This window comes from Aethalodelphis obliquidens, unplaced genomic scaffold (assembly GCF_003676395.1).
Source record: "Aethalodelphis obliquidens isolate GAN/ISIS:26980383/991018 unplaced genomic scaffold, ASM367639v1 scaffold73, whole genome shotgun sequence".
Taxonomy (NCBI): Eukaryota; Metazoa; Chordata; class Mammalia; order Artiodactyla; family Delphinidae; genus Aethalodelphis; species Aethalodelphis obliquidens.
The window spans coordinates 3,561,719-3,586,374 of NW_020838017.1; the positions used below are offsets into that span (position 1 = coordinate 3,561,719).

General features: G+C 43.9%; 1 protein-coding gene across 10 annotated transcripts; it reads right to left on the minus strand.

Moving 5' to 3' along the window:
- Positions 1–1,990: 1,990 nt before the first annotated feature.
- Positions 1,991–22,940, minus strand: HNRNPF (heterogeneous nuclear ribonucleoprotein F). 10 transcript variants are annotated; one of them, XM_027091836.1, is made up of 4 exons: positions 22,762–22,783; positions 22,369–22,435; positions 7,932–7,991; positions 1,991–3,914 (listed from the first exon to the last, which is right to left on the minus strand). In XM_027091836.1, exon 4 carries the CDS (start codon positions 3,861–3,863, stop codon positions 2,610–2,612), a length of 1,254 nt encoding a protein of 417 aa, XP_026947637.1. In that variant the 5' UTR covers positions 3,864–3,914; positions 7,932–7,991; positions 22,369–22,435; positions 22,762–22,783; the 3' UTR covers positions 1,991–2,609. The 10 variants fall into 10 exon arrangements, with proteins under 10 accessions (XP_026947637.1, XP_026947636.1, XP_026947635.1 ...); XM_027091835.1 differs by lacking the exons at positions 22,369–22,435; positions 22,762–22,783 and adding exons at positions 9,931–10,068; positions 10,671–11,013; XM_027091834.1 differs by lacking the exons at positions 22,369–22,435; positions 22,762–22,783 and adding exons at positions 9,931–10,074; positions 10,671–11,013.
- Positions 22,941–24,656: the final 1,716 nt, after the last annotated feature.

Sequence of the window (24,656 nt, forward strand, 5' to 3'; positions counted from 1 at the left end):
AGTCCTGAGACTAGTTTTCTGAAACAGGAGTCAGTCATTTCCTTTAAGGGGCTAGAAATAGTAAAAATTCTGCAGGCCAAGGGAAATTTGAAGTTTTCACAAATTTTTTTTTGGATAAAACTAAAACACTAAGAGCAGTATTTTGTACTACAGGTCTGCTAATAAGAATGGTATTCTTTTGGGAGAGATTCTAATTAATCGGGGTTTCCTGCCACCAAATTGACTCAACTGGAAACCATTCTTAGCTCACGAGTTATACTATATACTAAACCATATGGCAGGCTGGATTTGGCTTACCAGCAGTTTGCCAGCTCATTCTTCCAGCAGACTTGGAGAGCAGATATTATCTGATCAACCACATACCTCAGGTGATGCCTCTGGATAAGTCTTTCTTCTAATAAGAGGCACCAAAGCAACTGCTGCTGGCCCAGAAATTTGAGTCACTGTGGGATTTAAGGGCATCTAACACATTCCCAATTTCCCACCCCAGGTTCTTGGAGCCCACTCCTTCCATATCTGAACCTCAAAATTAGCAAAGATTTACGGGGAATAAACGTACTCCTTGAAACTTCACTGCCCTATTAAGCCTTGGTCTTTTTTTGCGGTACGCGGGCCTCTCACTGCTGTGGCCTCCCCCGTTGCGGAGCACACGCTCCGGACGCGCAGGTCCAGCGGCCATGGCCCACGGGCCGGTGGGATCTTCCTGGACCGGGGCACGAACCCGCATCCCCTGCTTCGGCAGGCGGACTCCCAACCACTGCAACACCAGGGAAGCCCAAGCCTTGGTCTTTTAATCACATCCTAGACCTTGCCATCACAGGTTTCATGAACTCCCAGGTTTTCTGCCTGGGTTTCTCTGGGTCTTTCTCACAACCCAGATAGCCTTTGCTTCCCTGCAGTGGACTGTCACTCATGAGATGAGCAGACTGTGAACACAGCCTAGAACAGATGCGTGGTCTCTGCACAACTCACCTGCCCCCCAATTATGCTATCCAGTCTTCTCAGTTGACCTTCCCAGTTCTGCCTCTGGCATTACTGGGTTATGCTGCTGCCCTATCTCCAGCCACCTGAGTCTGTAGAACACTAGTGGGAAGAATGGCAGGGTGGGGTTGTGAAGCCCAAAAAAGCCAGGAAAGGCCTAAGACTCTCCAATCTACCTATAAAACCATCAGAGGCTTGGCTAACACAGCAGCTTCTCTGTAAATGAGGCCAGTGTCTTAAAATGAAGGCACCATACAAAGATCCTATTAATGCTGGTGAAACTTGGGTAACTGGGCTACACTGTATAGTTATTAAAGTGGAAAAATAAAGCTGGGAAAGTTAATAGCTATCAAGCAAAGTTCTTTTTAATAAACTTCATTCACACTTTAAAGTCTTGACGGTTTTGGTGTATGTGTTAAGTTTAAAATGATGGATTGGTGTGTGCAGAGCTACCTGAAATTTGGAACTTGTTTCCAACTGCCAGATAGAGAATTTTCTAATAACAATTTGGAAGTAGGTTTCAAACTTGAGAATATGTGTATCCTGCAATAACCAGTAACTGTAACCCAGCAGTGTGTGCTACAGAAATAATCCTAAGTGTGGAACAAAGACTGTTTAAATCAGCACATCTTATATAAAAAAACAAACATAAAAATTGTGGCTAATGACTCAGTGTATGTAGCACACAAAACTAAAAATCTCTAGCTATGAACAGGTGCCACCCGGCATAAAGGAAGGGAACAGCAGGACATTACAAATGGCTGATGAACAGAACACAAGTCACAGGAAGATGGGACTGTAGGCTTCTACTTTCATACTTTGTAGTCACCATTTCCACTCATATATTTAATGTTTTTAAATCTGAATGTTTAATTTAGTCTCGTTTTAAGAATACAAGGGAAATCATAGTGCTAAATTTTAAAATTCACACTGAAATACAGTAGTAAAATGAAATTTTCAACCACCCAGTCATTTTGCTATTTTTTGGTGAGTATATAGTCTGTGCCAGTCATTGTGAAAAAGTCTTTTTATTTTAAGAAAAAAATTTAGTCAACAAAAAAAATTTAACAAGTTTCACTTAGCAAAATACACCCAAAAGGAAATCACAGTACAAAGAAAGTTTTAAGTCAAGGCCTCACCAATTCCTACAGTATTAGTAATGTGTCTCAATTTTCAAAACTAACTTTATAAAGCTTAAACTTAACCTAAAAGATTTTAAATGAAAATAAACTAGAATGAACAAACATGAGAAATGTTCCTCTTTGAATTAGGGATCTAGCACCTTGAGTTTTCCAAAAAAGCACACCTCCCCAATGTGTTCACGATGATGTGGTGTAAAAGATCCACATTTAACGTACTTAAAACTACTTTAACTCAGATAACATCACTCCAGAAAGTACACTACCAAAATGTTGAGAAAAGCTGAAAATGGTTTTAGTTTACTCAATATAACATGCTAGAAGAAAGTTTGCATGAGAAAACACTGAAGAGGTAATTTTTTAATCCAGATTTTACAAACTCATGGTGCAAAATGGGTCCCACAGCTTCCTCTAGAGTAATAACTGCTTTTCACTGCTTGTTGGCTGCCTGTGAAAATCTGATGAAATAACTCAAAAGCTACTACAAAACTAGTCATATCCACTCATGCTGTTCTGGCCACCATAGCTAGCCGCCGCCCCATAACAGCCACTCACGGATTGGCTCTCAAGGCCACTGTAAGTGGACGGGGTTGACACCCCTATGCCTTGCATCATCTGGCTGCTATATGCCCCGTTGCTGGACCCTGTCGTGGAATTCAAGAAAAGTTCTATGTATCTGTGCTGCATGTTAGCCCTGTCTTTGGACATGGCCGCCACAGCTTCTTCGTGAGTGGCAAATTCGACATCAGCTTCACCGGTCACTCTTCCATCAGGGCCAATCTCAATATGGACTCTCACTGGGTTGAGTGGAGAGAAGAAGTTGTAAATGTCGTTCTCCGTGGCTTTGTAGGGCAGCCCTCTCATGTGGACACAGTGTCCAGTGGTGCTCTGGACAGTGAACTCGCCATCTCCATACCTTTGGTCATACATCCCAGAGAGACAGTAACTGAGGTCTCTTCCAAACAGGTCGGTGGTGAAGCCGTAGCCATCGCTGAGGCCACTGTACTCCTCATAGCCCCCATAGCCTGCAGCACTGTAGGCACCAGACCTCATCCTCTCCAGGCCTGCTTGCTTGACAATGCCGATATACCTCCTGGCTGTGCCAGGCCGGTCATAGGGCCCCGGCCGCTGCACTGACATGAACTTCAGAGGGGGATCCGAGTATGACCTAACTTCTTCCTGACTGCTCTTGAACACCTCAATATACCTGTGCCCTATTCTCTCCTTGTGCTTCCCTAGAGCCTTCTCAGCTAACTCCTGTGAGGCAAACTGCACAAAGGCTTCCCCTGTAATCTTGCCCTCGGGGTCCACAGGCAATGTGATCCCGTTTGGCACGATTTCCAACCCTGAGAAGAACTGAATGATTTCTTCCTTGGTGCATCCAAACGGGAGTCCTCGAAGTCGCACGAAACCATCATTGGCGGTGTCAGCACTGTTTGGACCACTGTGCTTCAACACCCAATCCATCTCGGTTCTGTGGGACTTGAACACCTCAATGTACCGATGTCCCATGCTTTCCCTGTCTTTTTTAAGGGCCATTTTTACATCATCTTCTGATTCAAGTTCAACAAAAGCCTCACCACTCTGCCTGCCTTCTCTAGTGTAGATAAAGTGAACGCCTGCAACCCCATCATGAATTGTGCAGTCGGAGAGGAAATTCTGCACATCCTCAACAGAGCAGGACCAGGGCAGGCCACGGAGCTTGACTACAAAGCCTTCACCTCCCTCGGGGCCCAACATCATGGACACTTGACAGAGCAGACGTCAAACAAACTTGGATGCAGCTTTTTGTGGCTGAAAAGAAAGCAAAAACTACTTTACATAAATTTTCATTTAATATGTGTAACAAGAATATACAGTAAATAGTTTCCATTTTACAGATGAGGAAGGATGAGTGAAATTAAAGATGTTAAGATATATGAGCAGAGATTCAATCCTACATCTCTCCAAAAATAGTTACATTACTCAGAGATAGATTGAAAATAACAAATTAACAAATTAGGGAGTCTTAAAAAAAAGAAATAAGTGAAACAATAGAGAGTAAAATTTGAAGAGCAAAATAGTGATCTGGAAGCTTCAATCAGTAAGACAAAATCTACAAATTCTTATGATCAATTACTATGAGTTCTAGAAGGAAAGACAAGAGAATGAATTGAGGCAACATTCAGAAATACTAAGAACTTGTCAGAACTACAGGAAAACAGATGAGCTGTATTGTTGCATCGCTAAAGTAAAAGGCAAGGGAGGGTAGGTGTGACCTGGTACTTTGAACACAGAAGAATCTAAATATTGGGCAGGGCATTTTCTTGTTTTATTTAGTCCACGTTATCTGTTGTGATGAAATTTGGTGGTTCATTTAAAACAGCTCCTGTGTGATTCTTCAACTACAAGCCCTACATTTAACCAATTTGCTTGTTTGTGGCAAGACACTACAGAAGCAAAAAGATGTGACAAACACAGGCTATTTTAAATCACAATACAGAATAACATTTCCTGTGACACTGGGGTGAACCAGAATCAGTGTTCTTATCAGCAACAATGATGCAAGGATACAAGACAGCAATAGCTTCCAGAGCCTAAGGAAGTATCATTATTCCTATTGTCAAACCTAAGTGTGAGGTCAAATTAAGACATATCCAAACAAGCAGATTAGTGCATCAGCAATATCAGTTAAGTGTGATGCAAATGTAAAAATCAAATTATATGCTTCTCAGTTTCATATATTAAAAAAGGATCAACTGGGAATTCTCTGGTGGTCCAGTGTTCAAGACTCGGCACTTTCACTGCCATGGCCTGGGTTCAATCCCTGGTTGGGGAACTAAGATCCCGTAAGCAGCACAGTGCGGCCAAAAAAGAAAAGAAAAGAAAAGAAAAGCGGGGGAGGGGGGAAGATCATAAAACACATTATGGGGACTTCCCTGGCTGTCCAGTGGTTAAGACTGCGCCTCCCAGTGCAGGGGGTGAGGGTTCGATCCCTGGTCAGGGTACAAAGATCCCACATGCCTCGAGGCCCAAAAAACATAAAACAGAAGCAATATTGTAACAAATTCAATAAAGGCTTTAAAAATGGTCCACATCAAAAAAAAAAGGAAAAAATCTTAAAAAGAACACATCATGTTGATCAACGTAACACACATACTTTGCTGTGTTTCACTGAGGGACTACAAAGGGAATGAACTCCTCAGTGTACAAGAGGCGTGACAGGTGCCCTTCCTGACAGGGAAGTGCAAGTGCCATCTGACACCCAAGAGTCCAAACTGAAAAAGAGTAAAGGTCAAATCCATGTAAAGGACTGTATTGTGAAGAGTAGGAATTGAGTCATCAGATAGCAATATACATATAACAGAGAGACAATAAAAATACAGATAGGACCCAAACTACATTCTTAGTGATCAATGCTCAAAACGGGCACTACTACAAGGAAATTGTTTCATGAAATTGTCATTTCACATCAAGTGTAACAGATGTAGCTGTTAAAGGTAAAAGCCACCTTTTGAAAAAACCGGGGCACGTTGGTCATTATGTAGAAAAATATAAAGCAGAATCCTACCTCAGATGAATCCCAAAACTATCCCAGATGGAATGGGGTATTTACACTATTAGAGCAAAACAGATTTCTAAAAACCCCACAATTTAAACAAATTAGAAAGCATGAATGGTTAAGAAAAAGAAAAGCAAACTGCTAATAGAGACACAGTGAAGCAAATTAGAAAAAGATTTAGAAATTTATAAACAAGGAGTTGCTTCTTCTCATAGCTAAGCTTGTTATCTGTGGCTCTGCTCTGTCAACTGCACCTGCCCCAAGAAATCCCCATCTTCACAAATGCTTCACAGAACACTATTTTCCTTGTCAATTAAGGAGATTATCTCATTTCTAACCAACCCTGTAATATACCCCTTCCCTGATACCAAGTCTGTCTCCAGCTACTTGCTGATTTGCTTTCCCTTTCAGTAAAATCTCATCCTCAAAAGGCCTCTACCCACCCCCACCATAAAAAGAAGGGCATGATCTCACTCTGCCAAGGACCTCCACGGCAAGAAAGGAACATTTTTTTACCTCCATCTTTTCAGTTCCCACAGCAGGATTTAACCATTCTCTCTGGAAATCCTTTCTCCCCATGGCTCTTGGTTTTCCTGTTAATTCCTTAGGCACTCTGCCTCTCTGAGCCCTTCCTCAAGGCTCAACCGTATGCAATCACTGGCCCTTCTTTCTTTTATGCCCCCCCACCCCCGCTTTGTAGGCAGCCTCACCTGATCTTTATATATGTCCAGGGCCAATTCTGGGCTCCAGAATCCAAGTTCCCAGCTTCAGGCTCCCTGAGGCCAAGATTGGTATACACAAACTCTACTCCATAGTACCACCTATGTACCACAAATGAACACAGCCTTTTTTCTGTAACTCTTCTATAGCAGCACCCTGGTCAGCCTTACCTGTCATCCAGAAGCTCTAGAATGAAACTAAAGTAATCCTTGAACAACTCCCAAGCCCTTAAATCCCAATGAGCTCATCATTTCTTTGGGGGTCATCCCATTCTCCACCCTAATCCTATTCCTAACCCATACCTAAATTCTATTCAGTAACTCTTGACTCCAACAAGCAATAAATGTTTCTCACAACTCTTCTCAGTCCCTAGCACACTGCTTGGCATTATGATTTGAACTATCAAATCATCATCATCTTTGTGCACTTCCCTCATATCCCTTTCTACTTCCTTTCTTTCTAATCCCAGCACCAATAGCCCTTTCCAGGACACATTCACATCTGATCCTTAAAACTTTTCCAACCCTTACTGCAACCTAATCTGTAGCTCTTTTAAAGTGACTTTATGTCACTCTCCTGTTCTAAGATCTCAGTGGCTTCCCACTGCCTGGAACACAAACCACGGGGCTAAGGGGGCGCTCAGGCCTTGCAGCTCTGACCTGCAACACACGCTCACATCACTTGCATTAAAAAAATATACATCCTCTTATTCCTATATTTCTCTGTGCCTGCAGTGTGCCAGGCTCTCTGCTGCCTTGGGTGTGACACGTGGTAATTATCTCTCCAAATATACTCCCCCCAACCTTCTGTCTAGCTAAATCCCACTAATCCTTAAGGTCTCAGCTCAAATATACCACCTTTCCCATAAAATCTTCCCCTTCCACAAATTAAGTCTTACAGTTCTATGATCCCACAACATTCTAGGGAAACAAATTCATGATTTGTTTAAAATCCTTCAAAAATGCAAGAGAGCCTAGCAAGGACAGACTGATCTGTTCCGTAGGTCACTGTGGTCCCACCCCCAGCACAGCAGGCCCAAGATTAGCAAGAGATTAACTGGTGGCCAGGTGGGGTGAACACCACTCTAGAATATGGCAGCCTGGTTAGGTTAAAAAAGACAAGCAGGGGGAAAAAAGACAAGCAGGAAACATAAAAGAACACAGACATTTCATGTAAGGACTACTTAAAACGCCCAATATAAAACAATTATAAATATTTTTTGTTTCAGAAAATAATGTTTCAAAAATAAAGTGACTTCTCTGAAGGCAATGTCAGGAGAGCACTCTTCCAAAACACTTATCTATACTTCTAATGTACGTAATGCAATATCCTCATCTTTGCCCTCAGAATCCTCTACATTTGGATTCTTTGCAGACTTACAGTACTTAGAACATTAACTAACACTTGAGAAAGTTAAGAAAGCTGGAGTTCTGCTCAACATTAGATTTACAGCTAGTGAAAAAAAAATTTACTTCACACAAGAAAGTGTTCTGTGTCAATAAAGTAAATCAATTATAAACTGAGAAATTACTTTTCTTAAAATAGCTCACCTTAAAGAACAGCGGGGGATGCCCACAGTCGAAGACACTCCAGGCAGGTAACGAACTGTCCTAAAAAAGAGCGATAAGGCCGTCTTGCCGCAGTGCCCCAGCACTCCCAGAGTGAGCAGAGCCAGCGGTTCCCCGGCTGGGCTGGGCTCCGGGCTCCCTTCCTCCGGAAAAGCCAAAGCCCGGGCTGTGGGAGGCCGTTTACAAAACCGCGGGGCTGCCTTCAAGAAAGTGCACGCCCGCCAGCCCCCAGCTTTGAAACGCTTTACCTCTTTCCTAGGGTAACGCCGAGAGTACCAGCCTGGAACCCTCCCACTTGCCCTGAGAGATGTACTCAAAACGCGAGTTCTATACGCGAATACCTGAGCGCGCTAAGGCAGTTTAAATATCGAGGGCGGGAGGCACTATCGGGATGGAGCAGGGGCAATGTCAGCGCGGTTCCGGGAAGCCGCGGGCGGGCGGGGGGCGAGGAGCTGCGGCGCCGACTCGCACGGGAGGCCAGAGGCGTGGCCAGATTTTCACAGGGATGGGCTCCAGAGAAAGGTGGTTTGCTAGAGCCTGTTCCAACAGTATTTACAATTTACAAGCATCCCTGGAGGACTGGCTGGAGATACTCAAGACTTTCTTTCCCAGTTTTATGTGATAGCTTCACTTCTTGAGACCTAATGTATTTGATCTAACATTAATCTTTTAACTGAGGAAGAGTGAGGGGAGGAAATGTTGAAATATGCTTTTCAATAGGAAAAACATCAGTACCATCAACCACAGCCACAGGACAAAGCTGTCCCCAAAATACTTATGTCCAGCGAATTAGTTTGAGAATTAAAGCACATTCTTAGTTTTAGAAACGTAGAACTGAGAAAATCAAGTTAATTTCTCAGCCTGCTGTCTTAGAGGTAATATCTGCCTTGCTTTATTAACGTCCTGTAATTATTACACGAGATACTATTTTTTGGGAAAGACCTATATAAATGTAAATAAAGTATTACAATTTAAGAAGTAACAGTTTCAAATTCTCTAGAAGAGGGTTTTCAAGAGGCTTCATCAACCGTCCCTCTCCTCTGTTCCCAGAAAAGAGTGAAATCTAAAGGGTAGAAGCCAGTCATCCTAACGGGCCGAACCCCTTCTGCCTAGGTTTATCCCTGCTCCTGGCTCATTCCAGTGTGGTCCGCACACCAACGGCTGAGGCGCCTCCTCGGGCACGCACACTCGGGGGCGGCCAGAAGCAAGGAAGCCGATTCTCACGAGACTGAACCGCGTCGCACACACAGTTGAAGCGCTGCGGGGGAACACTGGTCGCCCACCCTCCTCCCCGGCAGCACCCTGCAATCGCTGCTGGCGGCGGCGGCGGCTAACAAAATACTGCTCTCGGGTGTTGCAACTGGAGACCGACTGAACTCAACGTACCGAACGGGGGGGACAACCAAGGATCTTACGCGCGCGCCACACACCCGCCACACACACACACACACCTGCAACTGGACTATGACGTTAAGTGCGCACACGGACCACCCGAGGATCTTGTCAAAATTCAGATCCTAAAACAATAGATCTGGGCCGGGGTCGAGACTAAGCATTTCTAACAGGCTCCCAGGACTCCTGGGACGGTCTCCAGAACATGCTCTTCCTCACTCTAATATACAGGTTAGGCAGGATTTAGTTCGGATCCAGGTGAACCAATCAAGATAAACAGGGTGCGCCTGAACGCACGGCTGATTAGGTTTCTCTAGGGATCACACAGGGCGCTTTAAACTGCACCCGCACCGCCTCTCTTCAGAGACGGGAACTCGGCGGGTTCCCAGCTTCACCCCCTTTACTTGTGTCCCAGTGAGGCCTGAAGAGCATTTCGTCCTCATTTGTAAATGAATTTTAACCTACAGCTGGCAGCACTCAGACTGTTCTGGCTGTCTTAATCACTCAGAAAGTTCTACCTCTTAAACCACAGTCCGCGTGAGACCCGGCCTCAGGATTACGCGGTTGACTCTTTGGCCCTAAGACTTACCGCTGAAAGGAGCAGGACCGATTTCTATCTTCATGAAGCAAGCGCGGTTCACAGCCAAAAGACCCCCAATTCCACCCGACGCTTAAAAACGCAGAGGATTCCGGGGAAAGACCAGGTGCATCTCCTTTTGTTATTAACCTGAAACTGAAACTCAACTGGCTGTGGAGAAACGCTTCAAACGAGGCTTGAAAGTGCGCTCTCAAAACCGCGGGCCGGCAGGGGCGCGTCTGAGCGATTTCGGCGGGAAGCGCGGTATGGGTCCCGGACACCAGGCTCTGGCGGAGGCACCGGGACAAGGTGAAGGGGTTCGCTCGGCCTTCACCGGGCGATCCGACAGTCTCGGGTCGGCCAAGCCCTACAGGAACGCGCGACAACAGGACGCCCCATCCCCGGGCCTGGGCGGGGTCAGCGGGAGCTTCCGGGGCGGGGCGAGCTACGGGTGGGGGGAGGGGGAGAGGCTTCCCGGGCTGCGCGAGTTGGGGGGAGGGGAAGGAGGTCACGAGGCTAAGGCTCCCCGAGCCCGGAGGTGGAGGGGAGCTCCCGGGGCAGGGGGACTCACTGGAGCAGGAAGAGGTTTCAGACCGGAGAGGGAGGCGGGAAGTGTTGGCGGCGAGGTGGGGAAGAGTTCTCCGGCCGGGCTTCCTGGAACCGCGGGGGGGGGGGGGGGGGGGGGGGGGCCCCCGGGGCCGCGGGGGGTTGGGGGGAGTGTGGGTGGGGGTCGTCCGCTCGCGGCGGCTCACCACGACGGGTCCGGGGCCTGGAGTCCGGAAGGCCGGCGCGCGGGGCTGCGTCCCGGAGGCAGAGGCCGCGTGACTGGGAGGGCGGCGAGCCGGACGTGGGTCACGGGGTGTAAAGGAGGAAGTGCCACCGACGGGCCCGCCAAGATGTCACCAATGGAAACGCGTCCTGCAGGTGCGGCCCGCGCGGTCGGCCAAGGCAGGAAGTGGGAGGAGGAGGGAAGGAAAGCAACGAGGAAGACCGTTCTGAGTGAGCTCTCAGGAGAGGTGCCAGGGCGGAGAAAAGTCCAGAGTACGGGGGGAGGGGAGGGGTGACCGGCACCAAGCATGTGGAAGGAGAAACCATACGATTTAAATTTAAATTTTTAAAAAAAAATCATCTCTAAAGGCAGGAAAGGATTCAGAATGGAAACTAATGAACAAAAGGTAGAACGTCTTTGTGTATACAGTACCATGTTTTGTAGATTTGAGCCTAGTCATGTAAATATTTTTGCACAATTTTAAAAAGATTAATTTTAAAACACGCAATTTTAAACTTCATAACCTAACAAGCAGTTACATTTTATTAACTTTTGACTCAATTCAAATGATATAAGGCAATTGCAGTAATCTTAGCAGTGACTGACTTTACATTAAGAAATGATAAAATTTTAGTTGTAGCTATGCTGCTGTGATTTTTTTTAAAAGTCATTAGATACACATCTGATGCCTAGAGTCTGTTTCTAAATAATCTGCAGCGAGTCGGAGTATGGATGAAACAACATGGGCCATGATTTAGTAATTATTGAAGCTGGGGGATGGGTACATGGAGTTTCATACTTTTGTCTCTACTTTTGTGTATGTTTAATACTTTTAGTAATAAAATTATCTAAGAGGAAAAAGTCTTAATCTATTTACTAGAAATAACGAACAAACTACAGAATTTACAGGGAAAAGGAATGGTTTCTAGGTGAGAATATGATAATGCAGCCTACAAAGCCAGACTGTGGGTACTCAACAAGGACAATAGCCAGCCATTCAACAAAATATCTCCAAGGGAGCACTTACTGAATAAAAGAAATTTAACAGAATTATCAAGGATTCACAATGCATGGGACATATTTGGATCCTGATTCAAACCGGTTGGTCAACATTTATGAGACAATTTAGGAGATACCTGAACACTGATTTTACTTACGTCAGATATGATAGAATTGCAGTTATGTTTAAAAATAAAGGAATTAATTTTTAGAGATATTTTAAATACTTGTTTGTAGGTGAAATGGTGTGATGGCTGGGATCTGCTTCAAAATTATCTAATTCAAAATCCAGCCATCCCACAGAAAGTGAGAAAGACACTAAAAACTCATACATTCAAAAGAAATAAAACAATATTCTGAAGAAAAATTAAGCCACAAAATTGGCTTGTTTTTGGAAAGACTATCTCTATGGAAATGAGTATCTTGACTGCTTCACGAGCACTTATTTCACTTCTTAAAATCCTCTTCAAAATACATTCTTGGTAATTTAAACGACTGGCATCCATTTTCTCACTTATTTTATTTGCATGTATTTGTTAAGTAGCGTTACATGTTCTTCCTTGGTTTAACTGGTTGGTGACACTGGCTAACTGGCTAGTCGAGTGTTAATAATTGATCAGTCATGATAGGGTTCCTGCCGGGTGAAGGAACAACATGTACAGAAGACACAGGGGAAAGTGTAATGCTGAGACAGAAAGCACCTCAAAACACCTGCAGCCAGTGGGGAGATCCACGAAAGGGGGAAGCAGAGTAAGATCCTCCAAAGCCCTGAAGGCCTGATTCGGTATTTTGGACTTTATTTACTCTAAGGGAAGATAGTTAACTATTTCAAAATGGAATGTAGTATAGAGTTTTGTTTTTCAACAGTCTAGCTGCTCTCTGGAAAATGAATGATGGGAACAGATGCATGGAGACAGGATGGGAAGAAGTGAGACAAGTTTAGGAAGAACTGATGGTACGTACCCTGCAACAAAAACATTGTGGTGGAAACTGAAGCATGTGAAAGGATTTGAGTGATGTGCCGTAGATAAAATTTACCCAATTTCAAGTCATTCATTAACCCAGAAATATTGTGCACTTACAAGATGCAGGTACTGTGCTAAGTCCACAGAACAGTGGACTAAGAAATCAATAAAGAAACAAACAAATGTATGACAAATTCTGAAAACTCAAATTAAGAAAACAGGGATTAACTCACATTGGGGTTCTGAGGAAGTGACATTTAAACAGATCAGAAGCATGAACAGGGGTGGAAATGTTAAACTTTCTCCCCCTGGTAAAAAGCTAAGGTTTAAAAAGTAGAAATTAGAAGACCATATTATTCTATTTTTCCTTTGTATATTACCTACTTATTTCCCCCAGATACTTGTTCAAATTATTTACGTTTTTAAAATGCAGCCGCTTGTCAGGATATGTTTTGGTGTTGGCTGCTTTGTAAAAATATTTTTATTTTGTGGTGAATCCTTTTAATCTTTATATTCAGTTCTTACTAAATTCAAAAAAGAGAATTTTAGATATCGTTTCTGCTACTATCTTTTTTCCACTTGAGGAGCACACATGGGGTCTGGGGAAGAAGCAATTCCCAGTCATGGGACAGTATATAAGCAGAGCCCAGATTCCTACTTGTTATGGATGTTTTCCTGTTCTATTGGAAACTACATTAGAAACCTCAAGACTCTTCCAACCCGGCAATTTTATAAAGTCCCAATTCAGTGGTTCTTAAACAATTTTTTGCTGTCAGGGACTCCACCTGAGAATATGATGTAGGTCTGGATCAACTTTTTTTAAAAGTATACCCACACACACACACCTGTACCTAAATTTTCAAGCAGCTCATGCCTCTCAAGTGTGAGAACTCTGACCTAATTTGTACAACATACCAAGTTCAACACATAAAACTACCTAAAGGCTATTGAAGAAAAGAGAAGCTTTTAGATACAAAGTACTATATATAAAATAAACAAGGTCCTACTGTATAGCACAGGGAACTATATTCAATATCCTGTAATAAACCATAAATGGAAAGGAATATGAAAAAAAAAAATATATATGCATAAATGAATCACTTTGCTGTACACCAGAAACCAACACAACATTGTAAAGCAACTTCAATTAAAAAAAAAGAGAAGCTATAGGTGGGGTGATTAAAGTAAATGACATTTTAAATGTTCGTTGCTATTACTACATTTTTATCCATCGAAAATATAATTTGTAAGCAACAGGAAAGCTGTTTTCCATTATCTTTTAGCTATTAGGCTCTTTAGCTTACTGTAGCTAAGTCTGGGGTAATATTACACTATTTTCCTCAGTGTTCATTTCTCAAAACGTGTGTTAACTAAAAAGCAAAAATAGTGTAATGTTAGGTAAATTATGTCTATAATGCTTGTACTGAAATTAACACAAGGGACAAATTATTAGCCACCATAGAACAAGCAATCATTGCTCTGTATTATTGATTGCATTAGTGACTCAAGAATCAAGATCTAAAGTTACAACAGAAAAAAAAGTATCAGGTGGGGTGTTCATAAAAAGCAGGTTGGAGGTTCCAGGGACTTCCCTGGTGGTTCAGTGGGTAGGACTCTGCACATCCAAGTGCAGGGGGCCGGGGTTCGATCCCTGGTCGGAGAACTAGATCCCACATGCATGCCGCAACTAAGTCTGCATGCCGCAACTAAAAATCCTGCGTGCTGCAACTAAGGCCCGGTGCAGCCAAAATAAATGAATAAAATAATTAATTTTTAAGAAAAAAGAAAGAAAAAGAACCCTCCAGTGTTAAAGATAAAAATCTGTTCTCCCCAACTGAGGGAAATATTTTGTCATCTGTGTTAATGAATGCCCACAGCCCCTTCAGGAGGCCTAGAGCTTCCTCCTGGGTCTTACTGGAGAGCTGACATCTTGTCAGGTCCCCTGCAGCTGCCATAGGAGTGGAGGCAGCTGTAGCTCCTTGTGCTCCATGTTTGCTGCTCAGGGGACCGTAGCACACTGCCCCGGGGAGGGGGGGGCGGGGCGGGTAGAGAACAGAGCCAAGAGGAGGAAAGGAACATGACAATGTACTTGAGAGGGGTTCCAGCACCAGAATACCACAAATCGGACAACGGCTTAGAACAGCAGACAGTTTTCTGGGAACAAGAAGTACTGTACAAAACTGTAAATATTTTAACGGAAAAAATAACAAGCACTCTCAGATACTTGATTACAGAATAAAAAACTTTCCAGTGCTAAAAATTGAGTTTTGAATTTATAAAGTTAGTAATGAATTGAAAGAAAAGGTAGAATGAATTGAAAGAAAGGGTAGTGGCTTGGAAAACCAAGTGGAAGAAATAGCTCAAAACAAAGAAAAAAAACCAGAAACAATGAGGGGAAAAAGATGAAATTCAGAGGAGTAAGAGATAACATGAGACAGGAGAAACAACATGTGAATGATAGGAATTCCAGAAGGAGAAAAAGACAAAATGGAGGCGAGAACAGATAAAGAATGGAAGGAAACTTTCCTGGCTTAAGATAAACTCAGTGGTGTAGTTCCCAACAGATACTTTAAAAACACACAACCCAGGCATATGATGGTAAAAAAAAATTTAAAGTACAGAGAAAAACTGCTTTGGAAAAAGAACAAGTTAGGTACAAAGGATAAAAATGTGGTACCAATAGCCACACACTGCTACTGAGCACTTAAAATGTGCCAAGTACAAACTGAGATGTGCCCTAAGTGATAAAATTTAGTACATATAAAGTGAATTGCAGGGGATTCCCTGGCAGTCCAGTGGTTAGGGCTCTGCGCTCTCACTGCCAAGGGCATGGGTTCGATCCCTGGTGGGGGAACTAACATCCCACAAGCCTCTTGGAGCAGCCAAAAAAATATTAATAATAATAATTAAATTTAATTTAAATTTAAAAAATTAAAATGAATTGCGAACAAGAACCTAAAACCTCAACTTCAAAATATTGATTACATATTGAAGTGATACTTTGGATGTGTTGAACCAATCAAAATATATATTAAAATATACTTTATTAAAATATTTTCCAACGCATTCTATATACAAGGCCAGTATTAATTACCCCCTGTTATGGGCTGAACATTATGTCCCCAAAATTCACATGTTAAAGTCCTAACCCCCAGTACCTCAGAATGTGACCAGGTTTGGATATAGTCTTTACAGAGGTAATTAAGTTAAAAATGACATAATTAAGATGGGCTGTATTCCAACATGAAGAAGGGGAAATTTGGACACAGATAAGCAGAGGGAAGACAGCCATCTATAAACCAGAGAGAGAGGTCTGGAACATATCCTTTTCCTCAAGCTTCTTAGAGGGAACCAAACCTGCTGACACCTTGATGTAGGACTTCTGGCCTCCAGAACTATGAGACAATAAATGGTTTAAGTAACCAAGTCTGTAGGACTTTGTTATGGTATCCCCAGCAAACTAATACACTTGTAGATATCAAAACCAGACAGACATTGCAAGATAACCCCTCATGAGTATAGACACAAAATCCCAACAAAATACTAACAAACTGAATCCAGCAACCTGTAAAAAGGATTATACACCATGAACAAGTGGGATTTATCCTAGGAATGCTTAAGAATGCTTAAGGGTGTTTCAACATAAGAAAAGGTACTGGGGCCATCTGCAGCCACATGGATAGACCTAGAGATTATCTCACTAAGTGAAGTAAGCCAGACAAGAAAGACAAATATGATATCCCTTATATGTGGAATCTAAAAACAAAACAAAAACAAATAACTTATTTACAAAGCAGAAAGAGACTCACAGACATAGAAAACAAACTTATGGTTACCGAAGGGGGGGGTGTAAATTAGCAAGTTGTAATTAACATATACACACTCCTATATATAAAATAACCAACAGGGACCTACTGTATAGCACAGGGAACTATACTCAATATTTTGTAATATCCTCTAAGGGAAAAGAATCTGAGAAAGAATACACATACGTATAACCGAGTCACTGTGCTGTACACCTGAAACTAATATATATTGTAAATCAACTATACTTCAATTTAATTAATTAAAGAAAATATACTGAAATTAGATAGTGGGGATGGTTTTTACAACTTTTTTACAAAAAAAAAAAAAAGCACCTCTGAACTGTACCCTTTAAAAAGGTGAACTGTATGGTATGTGAATTACATCAATTATTTAAAAATTTAAATCATAATTCTATTGGACATAATTCTATTGGACATCATAATTCTATTGGACAGCACTATTTTTTTTTAAACTGGGTGATCAAATGTTTATTTTAATTCTTACAAAATACTATAGAAATGAACCCAAACTAAACAGGTATGTACATGTACATATGTACAAAATTTTAAACTTCTGAAAAAGAATCTATAAAAGTAGATGGTTAAAATGGAAAACAAACAAACTTAAAAAAGATTTAAAACCAGTACTATGAAGCTGATTTCCTCAAAGCAAAGTAATTATAATTTTAAATTGCGGGCTGTGGCCGGTCTTCTAGGCTTATTGTGGACAGCACTATTCTAACCAAATATTCATGTAAAGCAGAAGAGACCTCAATTAGGGGAAGATGAAGAATGGAGATGTCAATGATGGACCATCTTCGCATGTAGATAAACTTAAAAGGAGAGAGTGTGGTAGGAATTTGTAAAATATTTATACTATATGAGGATTTTTGTAAAAGGCATACTGTAAGGGAAACATAATAGTTTAGAATTTTCTTCATTCTTGTCATTTTTTCCCCTTAAATGATTATCCCTTTTTGTGTCCTGTTTAAGAGACCTTTTTCCTAGCCCAAGGCCATGTGGATATTTTTTTTTTAACTTAAAGCTCTGTTGTTTCCATCGATGTTTTTTTAACATTTTGATCTACAATAAACTAGGAATTGATTTTCCAAGAGTTTTAGAATTAGTTTATCAAGTTTCACAGGCTAATTTCATTCATGAACTCACATGAAAAATTCCTAAATAAACATTAGCCAACCAAATCCAGCAATACACAAAGCTATTTAATACAACATGACCAAGTTGGATTTATTCCAGGAATGCAACTTTAATTCATCATTTCAAAGTCAATCACTGATACTGTCACATTAACATATTGATGAAGGTAAAATATGGGTTAACTAAGAATTTTTCATGTTTCTAAGAAATACCCTAAATAACAGAAGAAAAATAGACGTGGATGAATTGTCTTTACACTGGCAGTAGGGAAAACTTTCCTGACCATGACTCAAACCCCATAATATAGAAAAATACACAAATACACACACATAAACAAAACAACCTAAACTTCTTATGCATGCCTAAAAATACCACAAGCTAAGCAAAATACCAATGATAAAATGGGAAAGACATTTGCAATTTATTTCCCAAAAGTGTTAATACCCTTAAGGTACAGAGAGAGCTTCTAAAGAGAGAAACAAAAAGTCCAACAATCCAAAAAAGAAAATGGGCTAGAGGTATGGACACTTGACAGAAAAAGAAATGCCTTTAAACACGAAAAGATGCTCAACATCACCATGTAAGATAAATTAGAATTTTAAATGAAACAACATTTAAAATACCTATCACACTGGCAAAAATACAAAAGTTTGACAACAAACCTGCTTGGAGAGGCTGTAGATCAGCAGACACTCTCAGATACTGTTTGTGGAAATATTAAATGGTCCAACCCCTATGACCAAGAAAGTGAAAAGACGCCTGCAGAGGCTATCCATTGCAGCACAACCCAATTGTCCATCAGCAGAGATCCAGTTGAATAAACTTTGACGGATCCACCTAATGAAGTACTACGCCTTAAACCAAGGAAGCCAAAGACCACTGAAATTGTGTCAAGAAAGGAACCAATCTGAAAGGCTCCCATTGGCCAAAAACTGAATAATTGGAGCATCAAAGAGAATAAAAGCTGCAGTGGATTAAAGCACATCCTATATGTTAAAATCCATGACTTCATAATGATACCAGAAAAATTAGTGTCTAAGGATTCAATTCATTATGCTGGATATGGATACTAAATATAAAAAAGGAATCAAAAACTTAACCTGCCTTTTATAAGGTACATCTTAGAGTAATCAAATGATTAACAAAGAAAATTTCCTCTCTACAGAAGTACACCTGCTAATAACTGAGAAGGAATATTGAATTAAAATATCACTGATCTGGAAACAATCAACAAAATAATGCATTCAGAGAACGAACATCAACAGCTGCTAACATCACAAAGAAGGAACACCAACCAATACGTGCCTCTGGCAGGAGTATACAGCACCTCCCATGCAGTATTTCAAAATAAAATCTCAACAGAATCAGGATAGCCTGTAGAGGATAACTACGATTTTACAGGAAATGCAGAGGACAGAGATTCAAACACCACCATGGGAATGCAGTCAGAAAAACCCAGAGTGTGGGGAAGGAAACCTACGTGACACACAACCTGATTTGTTCAAAGAAAAAACTTTTAAGAATAGAGAACCTTTAGATCGTCACTGTCTAATAAGGTACCCTCCTGTCATACTTGATATGTGGCTGGTACAAATTGAGATGTGCTATAAAATAAGCATACACTGGATTTTGAAAGCTTAGTTCAAAAAAAAAAGCATGAAAAATGTAATATAAAAATTTACTGGGGAAAAAAAAATTTATTGGGGGACTGCCCTGGTGGCGGGCACAGTGGTTAAGAATCTGCCTGCCAATGCAGGGGACACGGGTTCGAGCCCTGGTCCGGGAAGATCCCACACATGCCACAGAGCAACTAAGCCTGTGCGCCCAACTACTGAGCCCGCGCTCCTCAACAAGAGAAGCCACCAGGATTAGAAGCCTGGGCACCACAACGAAGAGTAGCCCCCACTCACCGCAACTAGAGAAAGCCTGCACACAACGAAGACCCAACGTAGCCAAAAATTTTAAAAAATAATAAATTAATTACAAAAATTTATTACATGATGAAGTGATTATTTTGGGTCTATTTTAGATATATAACATGTTAAACTAAATTACTAAAGTGAACTATGTTTCTTTTTATCAGAAAATGTAAAATTATGTGGCTTGCATTATATTTGTTGGACAGTGCTGCTCTGTCTTAAAACATAACTTAAAAGATATATATCTACTAAACATATAATGACCTTGTTCGGATCCCAAATCAAACCAACCAGCTATATAAAAATATTTGTTACACAATCGGCTACATTTGAACACTGGGTATTTGATGATATCAAGGAATTATTATTTCTTTAGTTGCGATAATGGTATTGTGATTATATTTTAAAAGTCCTTAGAAATACAAACAAATAGTTAAAATAAGCCAGGCTGGTCTTAGATGAACCTGGTTCTCCCTTTGCCCAGTCTTTTGTCTTCCACAAGAATCTTTGCTCAGGGCAACTAATTAGGGGCAGCGGCCCTGGCAGAGAGGACTGTCCCTGTCAGATAGATCTGAGTTCCAGTCCCAACTGCGTTCCTAGGACACATCTGCATGATGGGAATACAGTAATACCTCCTTGTACACTGGTCTCGGGAACATGATTAGAAAATGTGGTCAAGCACCTAGCTTTGTGTGTGGATCCAGTACGGGTCAATTAATGTGTTTCTACAAAGAGCCTGAGAGCCAGAGCTCAGACTGGAGAGGGCAGGTTGGTGGGAAAGTCACCTCTGTGGAAGGAGGCCCCCTCCCACTTCTGTACCCCCTTCAGGCACCTACTCCAAAGGGCACGCACCACGTGCCTCCACTCTCCCTCAGTTTGGGCCATATTCAAGAACTAACTCTCCTCCTAATCAATCCTTTCCCTTAAATCAATTCACATTTTTATTCGAGTTATTTTATGTTTAAAGGAGCCTTGTAGCAATACTCAAGTGAAAACCAGCCACCTGCCAGTTAAAACAAAAACAAAAAGCAAATACTACAAAAAAGAATGTTACTAAAAGACAAAACTAAAAATAAAAAGGAGACCATAATATGGAAATCATAAACCTAATTAATTTACAGAAATGCATATAGGAAGATGAGATCCCCAAGGGAAAGGCTGGACCTGCTTAACACCAGTTATAAAGCAGTCTCTCTCAATATTCATTAAGAGCAGAAATTTAAAAAAAAAAAGCACAAATTTACTCACTTGAAAATGATGAAATCTTGTCTAAAAATTAGCACTGAAAACATTACTTTTCACTGATAGACCCTGACATTTTTGTCTAACCGGAGAACTCGAGGTATTTTCATTCTTACTAGAAATTCAGAAACAAATAGTTAACTTTTAAAAACGTGACTAAAAGTAAGAGTGAGAATTATATTAAGATCGATAGTTTCGATGATGTCCTTCACTAAAAAATTATTTGCAGCCTTCCACTCTCCGGGTTCCACGAGGGTCAGACCAGCCGAGGCCCGCCCCTAACGTCTGCCGCCCGGGGCCCCTCCCCCACCTCCACCGCCGCCCGACCCAGGCGGTTCCGGGAAGCGGCCGCTCGTGGGCCCCCCGGAACCTCGAGAACACTTGAGAAGCATGCTGGCTCGTCAAGGCCTCGGGGAAAAAAACTGCCGGAAGGGCGTCCCGCGGAACGCGCGGGGCTCGCCTGTGGCTGGGGAAGGGGTCGGGGGGGGGGGTGCTCGCCTGGGGTTGTCTGGCGGGAACCTGTGGGGGTCCTCCGAGAGACCCTTTAAGGTACAGATTAACGGAGAGGGGCTGCAACCCCAAGCGATTCCGTAAAAGACCGGGGCCCAGGGCCGGTCGGGTCCCCGAGACTCGCGCAGCCTCCCCTAGGCCGCCCGGCACCGCCTTCCGTGAGCCACGCGGGGACAGGGCGGCGGAGGCGCGGCGCGAGCGCCGGCAGCGTCCAGAAGTTTCATGGGCGCAGTCAAGAATCAGCAAAAGTACATTCAAAGATAAAAGAAGCACAGGACAAGGAAAAAGAAACGGCCGAATTAAGTTCGCTTAGCAGAAGTGTGGTCATCAGGCAAAGACAACGAGAACCAAAGAGTTTCAGCCAAAATACAGACACGATACCTCTGAGAGCAGGAGACAAATGCAGACAAGGGCTCAGGGCACACACGCCGCACGGAGAGAAAGAAAAGGCCGCAAAGCTCCGAAGTGGAGGCTCGGCGAGCGGGAACGTGGGAGGGGGGAGGAGTCAGGTACCCAACCAGTCTTGTGCAACTCGCGGACGCGTTCAGCCACGTGCAAGTACCGCTTTCATTTTAAAATGAATCCCCTCGCACGGTCGCCTGGTTTTCTCACCCTACTCCTGGCAGGGGCGCTCGGCTCTGCTCCCTCAGGAGTCCGCACGAGGCTCTTCTTCCCTTCGTCGCTTCGGACTCTGCCTCCCCGACCCCAAATCTCAGCCCCGCGGTCCAGTCCCCGAACGTAAGGCCCTTGACCTCAGACCCACCTCCCCTAAGCCCAAAGCTTAGCCCCGCGGTCCCCACCCTCAGTGGGCCGGGTCCCCGCGTTCAGTACTCAGTCGGTCCCCGGGTGTATGGCCCCTGACCTCAGATCCCACCTCCTCCGACCCCAAATCTCAGCCCCGCAGTCCCCAACCCCCAGTAGGCCCAGTCCCTAATCGGTCCCGGGTGTGCGGGCCTTCACCTCCGATCCCGCCTCCCCTGACACCCAAATCTCAAGCCCTCGGTCCTCCATGGTAGGGGTCCCATTCCCCGGCCGCTCCCCGGTATGCGGGCCTCGGACACGCCGCCCGTCCCACCCCTCACCTCGGGCTCCAAGTCTCCACGCCCCCGCTTTTCTTCACATCCGGCACCTCGTCGTCCCTCTGAGCACCTATAGCAGGGTGGAACGCGGGGGACTTGGCAGTTGTAGCTGAGGCAGTTGAAACTTGTTTACCATCGCTATGGAAACCCCTGGCAGCGCGCCCCGGGAGAGGGCCCCCCGGAGAGGCTGGGTCAGGCGCGCGGCGGGCCCGAGGCCACAACTCCCGTCCGTCGTGCGCACGCGGCGCTTCCGGAAGACCTTCGGCTCTCGGAGTGCCCTGCCCTCCCTCGGCCCTGCGCCCAAGCACCCGGGAATAGCAGCCCCAGGAACCCGCGCCCTCGGCCCGCTCCCGGCTGCCAGCGTAACCGCGGGCCGGTTTCCCTGCAGAACCCTACCTTTTTCTTCAGGAAGACGCGGCGTAGCCCCACTTCCAAGACGGAGCCGGAAAGACGCAAAGACCACGGCGGGGCGGGGGCTCTGAGGCGGTCGTCCGTGGGCGGGGCCGAGAGGGCGCATTGTGACGCTCCCGGAGCGGAGCCAGGGATTGGCCGGCCAGGAGTAGGGCGGGGCCAGGGCCTGAGGACCGGAAGCGCTGCGGGAAGGGGAGGGGTGGGACGTGGGCGAGCGCTGGTCGGGGGAGGGGAGGAATTGTGGGGCACGGTTGAACCTGTAAGGATACTGACTGGGAGAGTCCCCCAAACAGTGAGCCCAAAGGACGCCCGGATTGAAGACCAGGGTGACAGAAGAAAATGAGAGTCATTTCCGGACGAGAGTGAAGAAAGAGGGAACCGAGAACATCGGAGACCGATAAAGGCGGCTCCGAGGGCAGGGTTTAGGGAGGGATTAGCAGGTTGACTTGAGGTTGCTTACGTGACTATCACTTGGGCTGAGAAGCCCCAAGGTTTCTGAAGGTGACCCTCAAGACGCCGAGGCAATGCACAGTATTCAGTGAGAGCCCCTGAGCCGACTGGCTGGATGGTAGCTGAAATGGCTACCCTGCCTGAGGCAGTGGAACAGATTCTTTAATGTGTTCTGGGATTAATAATTCTTACCATTTTATTTTTGTAGTCTCCATAAAGAGGAAGATATAAATGCACTCATTACTGGTGAAGCAGAAGATTATTTTTAAAATCACCAGTTAAATTAAGGGGATGCTTGGAATAGGGCCAGATTATGAATGGGTGACCATAGTAAAGGAAGGAGCAGTTTGTCAAAAGAAGCTGATTCCAGGAAAAAAAAAATGGGAAGAGTAAAAGGAGGAGGTGAAAATGTACTAGAAAACTGATGAGGCATAATTTCAGAGAACAGGTCCTACAAAAATCAAATAGGTATTCATAAGAAACCCAATGACTCCATCACAACTCAGGCTGTAGAAAAGTCTGTTTCTGGAGAGAAAATGCAAGTAGCTAATCTGAGGCAAATATTCAAATTATACCCCCCCCCCAAAAAAAAGACTTCAGAATTTAGGGACTGAAACCAGGTCCAAGAAGACATGTTCATGCAATCCACTACGAGGGCCTCTGAGCCATGGGGGCTTTTTTTTTTTTCTCGGTATGCGGGCCGCTCACTGTTGTGGCATGGGGGCTTTTTGATCCCCTCAGCAAGTCTGACAGTTCTCCAGCATTCATAAATGATGCAGTAATCTTTGAGGCCTTCTGTAATGAAAGAATAGGGCTTTGGCCTGATGATGAGCCTTCCCGTGCTCCTAGGGAGTCCACTACAGTATCTTTTGCAGGTGAGCACCAGCACAGTCACATGTTGGCCCTCGTCCACAGTAAGGGTTGGGATAGCTCAGACTGGTGTCACAGATCCCAGACCTTTTCCACAGATAGCCATCTCACCTCACCAACTGGAGGATGCTTGCGCACACCCGGTCCACTTGGACCACCTCCTCAGCCGCGGGGCTTTAGAGGCCTCCACCTTTTCTTTTCACCTCTGTGTCCGCAAAAGTGTCTCACCTAAGCTCTGAAATCGAAAAAGACACATTTGTTCGATTCTTACGAGTACCTGCACCGAGGTGCACCTCTACTGTCTGGTTTAAAAACAGTTGAGGGACTTCCCTGGTGGTCCAATGACTAAGACTCTGCCCTCCCAATGCAGGAGGCCCGGGTTCAATTCCTGGTCAGGGAACTAGATCCCACATGCTGCAACAACAACAACAAAAAATCCCTAAGGGGGCTTCCCTGGTGGCGCAGTGGTTGAGAGTCCGCCTGCCGATGCAGGGGACACGGGTTGGTGCCCCGGTCCGGGAAGATCCCACATGCTGCGTAGCGGCTGGGCTGTGAGCCAT